Below are 14,679 nucleotides of genomic sequence, written 5' to 3'. Positions count from 1 at the left end.
GTTTCTGCATTCGTTGCAATATCCGGCTTCCTCCTTGCAGTTTGATTCAACGAGTATTTCTCGCATTCCCGGTTTTCCCAAGGTGCGTTCACGAACCACGCCTGCGCAGATATTCGTTCGACAACCGTGGCTCGGATCTCGGATCTCCGGATAAGTCAAGCCAGTCACGTAGCTGGATGAAGCAGTTAAGTGTGGTCAGTTGATCGCTTCAGTTTCTCAGAGTTGGTGTTTCGTGGGATTTAACCCCTGACGTATTTTTGTTCCATCCCCCCCCCCCCCCCACTCCTGTAATCTTTTAGTGTTTTATAGTTCTCGGTGTGTGTATGTGCGCGAATGATTTTTCAAGTCTTAAACGAAGAAGGATAACTCGGTGATTGTTTATTTCTCTCCAAAATTGAAAAGATACTTGCATCAAAATGCCTGTCTTTCACACGAAAACTATCGAGAGCATCTTGGAGCCCGTCGCACAGCAGGTTAGTCCATTCTGTTTTTTTTTCTTTTAAGATCACTGTGTACGACTATATGTCTACATACCTATAATACAGACATTCCGAAGTATATTTAGAACGAGAAAAAAAAAAAAATACAACGGACAATAAACGTGCAGTCAGCAGTTTTCGAATAATCTATAGGAATTACGAACGAATTTCGTTTCACCTGCACTCAAGAAGCTTCCGGTTGTTGACAATTAATTAAACTATAATACGCAGACGATAATTCATTAGTCTGTCAATTTGAACCTGCTCAGCTCGTAAGTGAATAAATAATTCATCCTCGTTAAGTAAATTGCATGTACATATAGAGATGATATAATTGTTCGTGGGATGAATATTTATTTATAAACCGTTTATTTTTGCCAGGTTATACATATACTCGTACATAATTATATACACATGGATTTTCGAGCGTGTTAATTCCACGCGTATACGGTCAGAGACGCTGCTTAACAGCGCCGACTTATAACTCAGGGTCTAAATTTACGAATTACACTCTTTAACCGGAGAGAATGACACATTTCAAACTAATAGCTGTTATACACATGCACATTATACAACATATACATGTACATGCAAGGGTTTCATATTTCGAAGAGTGCAAACGCACTCGACAAATGAATACACAGACTCCGCCGTCGAGTTTATATGACATCATCTCTGTTTTATAAATTCTCCCGGAATACCGAGTATTGTTTTGTTCGGTATTTTTGGGCGTGGTGTATACGTCAGGTTTTTTTTCGGTTTTTTTTCCTTTATTTACATTTCTTTCGCTCCCTTTTGTGAACCGCTTTCGATTTGCATATTTATCAATTACGTCTTTAAAAAAGGACCTTCTCTGTGATAATTTGTCTGTATAACCAATGCTTACTTTTTTTTTGTTTTTTTTTTTTAATTCATAATCATCGCCGTCCTACACGCGGTGAATAAAATTATTCATTGATCGATTTGGGCACGAAGATAGAGAGAGAGAAAGACAAACTTCAGGGGACAAGTCCAAAGTCACTATAAACTCGAAAAATAGTGAACCCCCCCCCCCCGCCACCAAAGCGTTTCTTTACATTAACGTTACAAACTTCAGTCTCATTATCAATTAGTTTTTTTCCGCTCTTCATAAGTAATGCAATTATATTAAACTCGAATTGAACGCACATACACACAGTTGTCATTCTGCAGCCTCTTTTTCCTTGATTTTTCTATCCTCTTTGAGCCACACCTATTCTAACAGTATATTACTGCGGATGCTCTAGGATGAGGTTTACATGGAAATTCTAAAAATATATTGTCAGAAAATAAAGATCTCTCTGAGCATCTTGCCGTCTTCCAACGGACCTGCCTGCTGCTTCTGCCTGAGGCCCGCTTACACAAGACTTATTTCATGGCCTACTTATAAACAACCTACAGTCTTGCCTTTTCAGATAAGCTTACGCAGGGTAATCAAGCCTTAGAGGTTGCCTACTGCTGGCTCAGTTTCCATGCTTCTTTCAGTGCCTTCATTGCCGTGTCTCCGCTACATACCCACACAATTTATGGAAATGATGCATTTTAGCTCTCGTGACCATATATGGTCACTGTTATTTTCATTCGCAAGAATATAAGCATTTGTTTACACCTTGTGCGGTTTTTTCTTTTTCTGTCTTTCTCTGCTCCTTTCCAAAGATCAAGCGGCAAATACCATTTATCAAATATGTACTGACCAATTGGATACATCCAATTTGTTTATTTTCACTTGGCATATAAATTATGATTTATCATCCTTGACTGACCATTTCAAAAACCAGACATAAATACAGTAAGACATTTTTGTAGCCAGAAAGATAAACATTGTGATACACTGGCTGTATTTTTAGAGGTAATATCATCTGGATTATTTATAAAATTTTGTGCACACGATTTGACATCGGTAGTATGACTAGAGAGAGTTTACTTCTCAAAATCGGGTTTTAATTTATGCTTTTAATGTCCTGATCAATGAAACTGTGAACTCTCTTGTTATTTTGAATTCTGAGATGATTAAAATCAGACTGTTAATCCCTGTATCATTGCCAGAGAATCCTTTTAATTCAATTAATTCTTGTATTTTACTTTAGGTTTCAAGGCTAGTTATACTACACGAAGAAGCTGAAGATGGAAATGCCATGCCAGATTTGGAGCGCCCTGTTCAGGCAGTCAGCAGGGCCGTCACCAACCTTGTCAAAGTGAGTTTGTGTAGAATTCAAACCCTGCCAATAATGCCCTCATAAAATTGCGTAATTGACGTTCTCATCATCTTCAACTATCTCAATCCAGGTTGGCAGGGAAACCATCAATTCTTCTGACGATGCTCTACTCAAGCAAGATATGCCTAGTGCTTTGTACAGAGTCGAGGGAGCCTCCAGGCTGCTCGAAGAAGCTTCGGCCATGCTCAAACAAGATCCGTACTCCGGGCCCGCCAGGTATTTAAAAACGGTTGCCTCGAATCAATGAACATGATTTTTCCAAGAAATTTACAAATTCATTTTATTCCACAGGAAAAAGCTGATAGAAGGATCGCGGGGCATTCTCCAAGGCACAAGCTCTCTCCTTTTGTACTTTGACGAAAGCGAAGTGAGGAAAATAATTCGTGAGTGCAAAAGGGTTCTCGATTACTTGGCCGTCGCCGAGGTCATTGAAACGATGGAAGACCTAGTACATTTCTTGAAAAATCTCAGCCCCTGTCTCAGCAAGGTTTCGCGTGAAGTTAGCGCCAGGGAAAAAGAACTAACGCACCAGGTGCATCGGGAAATATTAGTGCGCTGTTTGGATGAGGTATGATAAGAATGTTGGATACGTATTATATGTATTATGTTAGGATATGTATCCAGAGCAAACAAAACTGCTTTCTATTCATCAAGCTTTATAAATTCATAATCTTTGTTACTCACTAGGTGAAAACACTGGCGCCAATTCTGATATGCTCAATGAAGATCTTCATCCACATAATTGGACAGGGAGGAAAGGGTGCCGAAGAGGCGGCGGAGAATCGAAACTATCTTTCGGGGCGAATGTCGGACGAGCTTAACGAGATTATCAGAGTCTTACAGTTAACGACTTATGACGAGGAAGAGTGGGATGCTGATCAATTGACGGTATATCTTTTGAGCTTATATACATGCTACTTTTCGCAGAGAAGTAAGCAGCCTTTCATTTATTTATTTATTCATTTATTTATTAAGTCAGAAGAGAAAAAGTTTCTCACAAGTAAGTAATAAAGTACATACATTTGGTATTTGTGACAAAATAATATACAATAACTGAAAATTCTAGTCTTTTTGATTTAAATATAAGCTAGCGTTATAAATATCAAACTAATCTTTATTGTCATTGCAAAATAGCACAATTCGACTATGTATGAGGGATCAAAAATCACAGTTAATATTTACGTAGTAGAAATAATTATTATATCTTAGAGTGCGGCTAGGTACAAAAAAGTTTAACTTCGAAAGCAACTCAGGGCTATGAACAAGATTAATTAAGATTTTGTAAGCAAAAAACATATCGGTTTTTTTATGCTGAAACTACAGATGGAATACTCAAAACAGTAGCAATTGAGGTCTAATCGTGATTACTGTAATGCATTGCGTTACCAATTTTATAAGAAACAAACTGGAACAACAAATGATTGACATTTTCAAGTTTCAAGCCGCCCTTCATTTAAAATTTGCACCGAAATTCCAGGTCTTGAAAAAAGCGCAAAGTGCCATCGAATCACGCATGAGAGCTGCCCAGGATTGGCTTGAAGATGGAAGTGCTCTGAGAGGTGGTGTCGGTGAAAAGAGTCTCAGGCAAATTATTGAGCAGGCTGAACGTCTCGCCGAACGTTGTCTGGCCCCGTCACAAGCCGAACCAATCACGAAATTGACGTCACAAATTACCACCATGACTGATGCTCTCTGCGAACTGCGACAGGATGGAAAAGGTGATTGTCATTTGTAATAAAAAGTTTTATATGTAGACAAGGCTTTCTTCTCACCTCGTTATAATCGAAATCGTCTTTGTTTATGCTTTAAGGAAACTCACCACAGGCAGAATCGCTCGCTCGTGCCATAAAGGACAAACTAAATGACCTGCGTTCCACGGTTTATTCGACTATCGTAGCTGTGGACAAATCTGGGATTGCACAAACGGCTCACACAGTCGCAGGCCGATTAGAGCAGGCTAATAAGTGGCTTCTTAATCCTCAAAATGACGATAAGGGGCTCGGTCAGAGGGCCATTGCGCTGATTGTTCATGAGGGTAAAAAGGTAGGCATTTCTAAGCTGATTGAAGAATCGCTTACTGCATGCCGGGTGAATCCATCCTATCTCTAAGAATCTATAAATTATCGAATGTTCAAAAATTTTGGTGTACGATTTTAATGCTACATATGGATAGAATCAACAAAATATTGCTGACGTAAGTGCAAGTTTTACCACTCTTCCCTTCTTTGATTCCTCAATGTCGGATCAGAAAAATTGATTTTCTTACCCTTAGGTGGCCGAAGGCTTGCCCGGGATTCATAAGGCGGAGATACTGAATCTCTGCGATGAGGTTGACAACTTGTCTCGTCAACTCGGCGATCTCTGTGCACACGGTCAAGGAAACACACCACGAGCTCAGGATACCGCTCGCCAGTTATCCCAGAAATTGTATGAGCTTAAGAACCGTATTCAGCAAGCAGTTGTGTCCAGGGTCGTAGAGGACTTTATCGATATTTCTACACCACTGAAACAGTTCACCGATGCGGTTCTCTCGCTTGAAGGAACTCCTGGACGAGAGCAAAACTTCAACGACAAAGCTCATGCTCTTCAAACGTTTTCGAACAGAGCTGCTAAAACAGCAAGGATGGTCGCTGCAGGAGGTAAGGATAACTATCTTTATACGTGGCTGATACAATTTGTATTCCAAATAAAAAGTATCGAAAATATCGCCGAGTTGATTTTTGATCTGAACAGGAAGCGGTGGTAACAAAAAATTGGCTGAGGCACTGGCGGTTAGCGCTTCTCAGGTGGAATCATTGACGCCGCAACTGGTTAATGCCGGTAGAATTCGAATGACCTATCCGGAGAGTAAGGCGGCTGATGAACATTTTGAAAACCTACGTCAACAGTACGCGGAGACGATCCAGCGGGCGAGGGCTCTCTGCGACGAGGCTACAGACAGCGGAGACTTTATTCGTACCTCCGAGGAGCAAATACAAAAACATTCGTTCCTCTGTGACGATGCCATCAGTAAGAATCATCCGCAGAAAATGGTGGACAACACGGCGGCCATTGCGAGGCTTGCGAACCGAGTTATACTCGTTGCGAAACAGGAGAGCGATAATAGCGAAGATCCTGCGTTTATTCAGCGGGTAAATCTTGCTGCTGACGGTCTTCAAAATAGTAAGTAAAATTTTGAAGTGACGATTTACGTGTTGATTTTTTACTGTTTGCGTTTGATCATTTTGGAGTTGATTACTCTGGTAGACGAGATCGAAGATCAGAGGATTTTTTTTTGTGCATTTAGTTGAGGTTTATTTTTTGTATTTTTCCTGAAAACTAACAGCAATTCGTCTCTTCTTTTATTATCTTCATTTGTTAAATAGGACAATGTGTTTTGGAAACTTTGAAAGACGTGTACTTCCTGCTCCAATTAGTGCTAAAATAATTCTGGGGCTAATTGACAAAAACGAATATAGGCGTAATTGGTTTGATAATTGATCTCTATTGAGTTAAGAAACTGCTGAAGTTTTTTGCCATGCCGTCGAGACCCTCGAGATAGATGTTTGAATTTTTATACAGTTATCGACGATCATGGGACACAGTAACACCAAGTATCACAGAAAAGCAACTAATGATAAACAATTAAAATCGAAACGATCCTCTTCTGTGAAATCAGGTTTAAGACTAATCAGAAACGTATACACTACCCAATAAGCAGCTTGCAGCTAAAAATAAGTTGGAACCAATAATGTCAATTCTTAATAACAGGTGTGGCTCCCATGGTTCAGGATGCAAAGGCAGTGGCTATCAACACTAACGATGGACCGGCTGTCTCTCGCTGGAGGGAAAGCAACAGAGCTGTAAGTAAAGTAAAAATTGTTGAATTGGTATATTAAATTTAAGGAAATTAGAAAACGAGCACAGAAGACGGTTGAAGAGATGGTATAGTACCTAACCAAATGAAATAATGAGCGATTATGTCATTTCAGCTTCTTTCCAACGTTGGCCAAGTTCGCAAGGCTATTACCGTCAATCCAGATCTGCCACCACCGCCAGATATGTCTCAACTGCGAATCAACAATGGTAAGTGAAAAAACGTAGGTCTAGATCGAACCTAAATATCCTCATCATTTTTTTCTTTCACGTTACATCACTGTTTCGGTGATCCCTTGACTTCTTTTCACCAAATTTCGTCATTAGACTTTCCAGACCCATGAATTCCTAGTGTTTTCAATTGTATACTTGAGTTATAACACTCGAATATAACGTTATCTGTTACATGGTGAAACAAGTAATACGAAATTTAATAATCGTAGCTTTCAAACTAATTAGTCGTTAACAAAATAGTGCCATAGTATAGAACCTTTTTGTTTAGACCACTATAATAGTGTAGACTAATAATTCAATAATCGAAAACCATTAACACAAAATAGATGGAAAAATTGGGAATATTTTTAAAGAGGAGAAGAGTGATAGTTTTATCCGCTCAACAAAATTTGGTACGAGTCAACTTTCTCTGCAAAATTATACTCATGACTCTCAAGGTAGTTACTAAAACTAATAACAATGTACAATCTGGGGCTTACAGCTTGTAATTGCTAAAAATCTGGCGTTTATTACCGTCTTCGTAATCTTGAATTTGATTATAGAAACACTGAAAAGATTATGTTAAAAAAAGGTCTGGCTTATCATTAATCAGGCGCGATAGTTCTGCTGTGCGACGTTTTACGTCAAAGTCCTCAAGGATATTAAGAAATATTTCAGGAACAAAAAGATTTTCATCACTGCAGACGATTAAAATCAAGTTTAATGTTACATTAGTTAAATTTGGTCGTCTGGTTTTTTTTTATTTACAGAGGAACAAATGCCAGGTCAACAGTACAGTTACTTCACAGATAAAGGTACATACTTAGCGACAACAATCAGTAAATTACGCATGTTTTTTTAATGTTCTTTTCTTTTTCAAATTACATCAAAGTTCATAATGTAGGTATATTTGCGACTGAAAAGCCTGCAGTCAATTTTTTTTCTCATCGTATCTGTCAATAGATGTTCGTTTCCCTTTTTAAAATGTATTAGTGTTTTTATTTTATCGTATTTAATGTCGCAACAAAGGTGTTTAAAAGTTTTTTTTATGAATCTTATGAAAACATTTGCTTCTTTTGGTTCTAGTTGAGTATATTTTATATCTACTTACGTATGATTTCAGCTTTTTCTATACTTTGTTCCATTCTTTCTATTTTCCTTTCTTTCTATACACGTATTCTCATTTACAATTAGTTGGGCAGCCTTTACGAAACCAACCATCGCCGAGCAGCTTGCGCGTCACAAGTCCAACTTTGACCGCCAATAAACCACAGGGGCGTTCTGTCAGTCCTTTGCCAAAATGGGCTCGCGGAGGTACTTTGAAAAATAAAACGTTGCAAATTAAGGAGACTAAGGATTGTTACATCCATTGCTTGTGGTTTTTCAATTCAAAATGTAGATTTTCTGTAAATTTATCTTCAAAGTTGAGTGAGTTCAGAAGTGAAAAATTTGTCGTTCATCAAATTCATTTGTATTTCATTATCAGGAGATAACCCTGATCTCCTGTACCAAGAGCTGGCTTCTGAGGATGAATTAGAACAGTCAATGCGAGCCCGAGGTAATCTGAAGTAAAGTAAAATGTATAGAATTTAAATTGAACGTTGCATCGTGTTTTCATGCCTGCAGTATTATCGTCATCTCTTGTCTCCGCTGTTCTATCGAATGACTAACAAGACCAGGAATCACGAATTGGATCATTCGAAACGGATTTGCATTTATCTTCCAGAACTCTAGACCTTTATTTTCATTATTGAAATACTTCCGAGTTTTCGTCATTTTTTTTTTTTCGTTCTGCCTTGTTATCCTAAATCAGGTCATTCAAACATCCAGAATATGCACGTGGGATTATCGTCATGATAGAGATGAGTGTATGTGTATATTTATGATCCAAGGGGGATGCTGGCATTTGTATCCCATGCTTATGGTAACTGCTAGTTTTTGATACCATAAGTGATATTTGCTACCTTTCCACTTTCAGTTTGAGTATGTTTGCATACTGAATATAGGTTTACACACAGGTTGATTTTGGACCGAAACTTCATCGTCCGTAACTAATTGTGCATCTTGGATACACCGGTTTTGCATGAACCAAAATCATTCCATATTTATATGTGATTGCTTTTTTACTTAAATTACAAACATATCGCTTTGACGTTTTTCACGCTATCAGGATTTCAAGATTACTGTCAATATGACGCTGACAGTGGTAAGGCTTTCATCACAATGAATGTCTGTTATGTTTCCATCATTTATCTTGCTGTAATGTTGATTTAGAAATCAATATTTCCCCAGAAAAAAAAAAATTATATTTGCTTCCGCCTCTCAGTTTAACATTGCACCCTATGTTACTAATTGAAATTTTATTGAACGCAGACATGGCTCCGCCTCGTCCTCCTCTACCTGGAGGTGAACTGCCACCACCAAGACCGCCGCCACCAGAGACAGATGATGAAGATGAGATGTTCATGCACGCGCCGCAGCCAAACCAGCCCATAATGGTCAGTCAGGATTACGTGCCTATTATGTCAATATTTATTGCGATTTTTCTAACTTTCAAATTCATTATCATCACTTCTGGTTCTATAGATGGCTGCTCATGGTCTGCATCAAGAAGTACGTCAGTGGTCGAGCAAGGATAATGACATTATAGCTGCTGCGAAGAAAATGGCTGTCCTGATGGGCAGATTGTCTGGCTTGGTCAGGGGCGAGGGAGGCAATAAGAGAGATTTGATTGCCTGTGCTAAAGCGATCGCAGAAGCGTCACAGGAGGTGACGCGTCTCGCTAAGGAACTAGCCCGGGAATGTACAGACAAACGTATTCGTACGGTGAGTCGAATTTTAGATTCTATCTAGTTTGAAATAATTTGAGTGATTCTGCATTCGGTTAGATGAGAATTTTTAAAATCGCAATAACGGTAATGTGTTTTTGCTATAGAATCTTCTACAAGTCTGCGAACGCATACCGACTATTGGTACACAACTGAAGATTTTGTCAACAGTGAAAGCTACTATGCTGGGAGCACAAGGTATTTGTCAATCTGCTATTAAATTATTTTAAATTCTCTCGCTTCGACTATTTTGTTGAATATTTACAAAAGTTGGTGAAAACTAGACACAGAAAATTGCGTTGTTACTAATAATTGCGCATTTCAGTCATACACAATTATTCAGCTTTAAATCAATATTAATAAGCTGCATGGGCTTATTATGATCGCTGTGAAGAAGTGCTAATATTGTTGAAAATATTAATTCAAGATATTTTAAGCTTAACAAACTCGTAATCAAACAAAATAATTCATGTTTTAACTATTAGAATTTATAGGCTGAGAAAGCTTTGCTAGAAGTTTGAGAAAGTTGATTTATTTATAATTTGTTAACTAAATAAGATTGTGAGGTAAATCATCAGTTCTCCTAACTCTTTTCAATATTAATTTTCTAAAATCAATGTGCGTGTTGAGGGAATATTGTTTAACAATTTTATTTTCTTGAAACGACTGCTTCTGTAAATACAGCATACTAATTAACAATTTAACTGTAAAGATGATTTCTTTGTGTATAGAAATGCTTCCCAGCTGGAAGGAATTAATACTACATGGTAAAACAGCTGTACATAAAATCGTGTTTGCTTCACAGATGTGTTTGCATGAAAGTTTACATTTTCGAATGATTGTTGTATTCTACGTTGAGTTATTCAATTAAATCTCAACAGGCATGTGCATAATCGATTTTCACACTCTAATGTACGATCGTATTTATAATTGTTTCTATTCATACAGTAATATATCGCATTTAAAATATTTTATTAATTTTTCGCAAATATGCATACTCAAAATATCTGTACTCGATTGATTTTAAATCTACCTAAAAGGGCATTGTCAAGTTTCTAATGTCGCGTAGCTTCTTGCTTAGTCTGTCCACAGAGTTGAATTACGCTTGTAAAGGTGTGACGATTCAAGAGTGATATGTATATCTAGGCAGACGATGTTTATTCTTGCATAGTAACTGTAACAGCGGTTGAAAAAAGGACTGTTATAATTTCTAATATTTATAGATGCTACTGTGGCATTGCGTTATTAATTTCATAGCATTTGGGAACTCTCTCAACTAATCATTTTCTGATTTCTGGTTTGAATTATGCACGGTGTGCTGGTGATACACATACCGTATCACTCTCTATTGGCGCAGACGAAATGATTGGGCGCAGTAAGTTTGCTCTATTCCACGTGAAAAGTAGGCCTGTCATGTAACTTAGCTCTATAGTCGTAGCATTGTGCGTTGTCACTGAATTTCTCAGGCATGTCTGTGTTTATCCAATTTTTTATCTAGATTTAGTACTTTTTTCACGACCTTAATTGTAGAGCCTAAAGTTTCAAATTTCGTGGTCAATTTTTCACCCCAACTCATAGAATTGCGAAACTTGGGTAGCTAGGTTTCTAAGATCACGTTGTATGGTGTGTAAGGAGAGTTTTTGCAGTCAATTTTTTCTCGGTGTTCTAAACACGTATTCGTCGATCACAGTCTTTCTAACAATTATGTGCTTGCATCCAGGTACCGAAGAAGATCAAGAAGCCACAGATATGTTGGTCGGAAATGCTCAGAATCTTATGCAAAGTGTTAAGGAAACAGTTCGTGCCGCAGAATGCGCCAGCATCAAAATCCGTACTGCATCTGGCATGAAACTACGCTGGGTACGCCGTCAACCTTGGTACCAGTACTGAACGTTCGGAAGAATGTCGTATTCGACTTGTTGAGCATAGTGGGTTTTCATAGACATACGTAGATTAATACAACAGGATCAAAGCAATATGACAAATACTATACATATAGGTATATTCCATATATGTATTGCTCATTGCCTTATGTGAATTGCATAAAAGAAACCAGATACTACATGTTGAACTCTCGAACCAACCACTGAAATCTTTAACGCGATCCGAGGATTGAAAAATCATTTATTCAAAAGCGTTACTTATTTCGTAAGTAACGATACATTTAATAAAGTATCGTCGTGTACGAAAAGAGATACTGTATTTATGCGACATACCTATAAAGAAATACACGTAAAGTGAAACTGTGCAATTGGATGTCGAATGTAGTAAAACATATTGATTATTACTTTTATATTTTCGCGATTTCAATAGTGCTCAATGGCTAAATTAGAGAATGAAACAAATTAAAAAGAAAGCCAACAATTTGCTGAAATATTTTTATCAAGTACTAATCTGATATTAGACACATATGGATATTCAGCTTGCTGCAATAGTTTATCACACTGCATCATCAAACTATAGATAATTTTTTACTTGTGGTGAAAGAACTTGACTGAACTTAGAATGTGTTGAATTTTGGATCGGTCGTTGTGTTCGTTACACCTAATTTTGTCTGCAAATTAAAATAAATTTTGTCCGACAATCGCGTGTAGTTGCGTGATTTTCTACAATCAAATGCCTTTCAAGAAAGAGCAAAATAAATGGAAATTAGAAATTAGAAACAGGGTATTACAGTAAACTTTACGAATCAATGCCTGGTCTATCATTTTATAGGAGTCTAGACGAATCCAATCATGTTTGTTACATAGAATATAAGTGAAAGTAAATATTTTATAATCGATCTTCATCCATTGAACAAAGAACGCATAGTTCATATTTCACAAAGGCTTGTTAAAAAATTTTTTGCATATTTGATATACTAAATTGCAGTTATCAAATCGTCGCACTGTCATGGCATTAATATTTTTTCACAGAATCAATGAAGGTCTCATGTCATTATTATCTATAATAAAAGCAATTAGTTAGGCTTCCAATTAAGCTATGAATAGCTTCGCAATGTAGGGTGCATATGTAATCGGTAATCGTTATATGTACGTCTATGCGATATTGTATAATCTATTTTTATAATGTCTCGTGCAATACCTAGGGTCCCTTTAAATAGTTGTGATGTTTATCAATCCTTAAACGCTGCCTTCTTATTGTATGTATATCGGTGCTAGTGAGCTGTGCAATTTTATGGATATCTACAGATATATTAATATTGTACTCAACATAAATCAGTAGACCTTTATATTAAAAAATGACTCACAGCAAATTTACACAATTTATGATAACAATAATAACAACTTGAGTAACTAAAGTCGGATTGTTATTTTTTTTAAAATATATTTATTAATTTTATGATAACTTAATTTACTATATATAAATATACAATATCTTCCTCTGTGCATCAGTAATAATAAAGTAATTGTCAGTTAGTAAGTTCCGTGCTTAAAAACCAAATATCAAAATAATACCTAAATCTTTAGTCATACGTCTGTCGCTTCTCTCTTTCCAGGACCAGTCGGATTCGTACCAGTTATTTTATTCTTTGGCAGTTTGCCTGGCCTCAAATAAGGATTGTCTATCACATCTTGTTGGGCTAATGCCTCTCCACTTTGCTCTGTCCCATCTGCTTGTGCTTGGGCTGAAAATTGAAACATCATCAGTACAAGATTCACCATTTTTCTGACTCATTGTCTCTATAGATTATGAACAAACCTTCTTCTTTGTCTTCTACAGGCGGTGCCTTCTTCTTTTTTTGAACCGGACTCGGTTCAAACTGGAACTCTTGATCAGGCTCAAAAACTTGATCCTGTGGTAGAAGTGCTGACAAATAGCTGGGAAATTGTGGCTTGCATGCTATCACTTGAGAGAAGTTGAGAAAATCCATTAATAAATAAAACAATAATTTTAGAATATAAGATATTACTTTTGAAAATTTCCAAACTCAATTAATTCTACCACTTACAGGGAAACATGGTGTTGTCTTCGGTCAAGAACAGACTATGCGTGTCCCCTGTTTTGGCAATAAATCTTGTCAAGGCTCGTTCAATGTCCCGTTTTTGCGATGCAGCCTTTTCCCTGATAGCTTCATATTCCGTCACAGGTTGTTTATGTGTCTGAACACCATTTGTCGATAGTTACACTAATGTGCTACCAAAATGATGAGTAGTTGATGGAAGTTATGACTCACCGGCGTCCTGATGTAGGCGTGAGGATCAGGAAATGGTGGCAGATGATTAGGTATGTGCGACGGATGATTTTGCTTTACTCCAGCTTGTAAAATATTGAGCTGTTTGGCCTGTATCTGTTGTTGAAGTTGGGGCAGAACAGTCCTGTTTAGACGTTTACCATACGTCTCCATCCCTTCTAATTTGATTCCCATGTTAATTAGGGCCAGAATAACATCGGCTATCAGAGGCTCGGTCCGCCCAGACAGCTCGCAGTAATTTTTCGCCGAATCTCCGACCTCGACGATAACTACAATGTTCATAATTACGGGTAAGCATTCTTTTTTAGTTTATAGGGTAAACTCGTTTAACAGCGTTCAAGAAGTCTTAAATTCACTTACAAGCCTGCAACATTTCGGTGAGGGTTTCCAGCGCCTGTCTTTCACACGTTTCGAAACCATTTTCGACCAAAATACTGCAAACTACATGATTTAACACTTTTCTTCTCGTGTTTACTGTTTGGGTCTCCATTTTTAATACAACTGGCTATTACTGTTTGGTCTTGTTTCCATCGAAGGGTTGGAGTCGGGTTAGGTTCAAATTATGAGCCAATGAGAAACGAGGTTTCAGGAGAAATTACTTTCTTCCTCTCAAATCTCGTTTCTCGTTTGGCTGTAATTTTAACCTAACCTGACTCTGACCTTACCACAAATGGTATTACATGCTTCGTGGACCTTACGATGGAAGCATCCTATAGTGTAAGAAAATAAAGCGTGTTCCACCGGTGGACGCTATTTCGTCCCGTTCTGCGCCGACCATAGAAGCCTTCTTGAAATTATATGACGTATCTTATAAGTACAGTGGAGATTCCTACTTGTTAAATTGTACGCTATATAGATGGTATTGAATGGGATCA

At 37.5% G+C, this 14,679-nt stretch overlaps 2 protein-coding genes across 9 annotated transcripts; one reads left to right on the top strand and one right to left on the bottom strand.

Moving 5' to 3' along the window:
* Positions 1-142: 142 nt before the first annotated feature.
* Positions 143-13,032, top strand: LOC107222269 (vinculin). 8 transcript variants are annotated; one of them, XM_046733255.1, is made up of 20 exons: positions 144-473; positions 2,585-2,692; positions 2,784-2,929; positions 3,005-3,281; positions 3,401-3,601; positions 4,191-4,431; positions 4,524-4,756; positions 4,887-4,907; positions 4,986-5,352; positions 5,447-5,875; positions 6,464-6,555; positions 6,685-6,778; positions 7,552-7,596; positions 7,976-8,095; positions 8,268-8,339; positions 9,155-9,279; positions 9,368-9,607; positions 9,717-9,807; positions 10,341-10,376; positions 11,330-13,032. In XM_046733255.1, the coding sequence occupies exons 1-20, from the start codon at positions 417-419 to the stop codon at positions 11,497-11,499; spliced, it is 3,165 nt and encodes a 1,054-aa protein (XP_046589211.1). In that variant the 5' UTR covers positions 144-416; the 3' UTR covers positions 11,500-13,032. The 8 variants fall into 8 exon arrangements, with proteins under 8 accessions (XP_046589214.1, XP_046589211.1, XP_046589215.1 ...); XM_046733258.1 differs by lacking the exon at positions 7,552-7,596 and having other exon boundaries at positions 143-473; XM_046733259.1 differs by lacking the exons at positions 7,976-8,095; positions 8,268-8,339 and adding an exon at positions 8,952-8,987 and having other exon boundaries at positions 145-473.
* Positions 12,529-14,540, bottom strand: LOC107222262 (transcription initiation factor TFIID subunit 8). Its single transcript, XM_015661540.2, has 5 exons — positions 14,165-14,540; positions 13,787-14,073; positions 13,562-13,712; positions 13,312-13,458; positions 12,529-13,237 (listed from the first exon to the last, which is right to left on the bottom strand). The coding sequence occupies exons 1-5, from the start codon at positions 14,292-14,294 to the stop codon at positions 13,080-13,082; spliced, it is 873 nt and encodes a 290-aa protein (XP_015517026.1). The 5' UTR covers positions 14,295-14,540; the 3' UTR covers positions 12,529-13,079.
* Positions 14,541-14,679: the final 139 nt, after the last annotated feature.

This window comes from Neodiprion lecontei, chromosome 3, assembly GCF_021901455.1.
Source record: "Neodiprion lecontei isolate iyNeoLeco1 chromosome 3, iyNeoLeco1.1, whole genome shotgun sequence".
In the NCBI taxonomy this organism is placed as follows: domain Eukaryota; kingdom Metazoa; phylum Arthropoda; class Insecta; order Hymenoptera; family Diprionidae; genus Neodiprion; species Neodiprion lecontei.
This window is presented reverse-complemented; position numbering and strand designations above follow the sequence as displayed.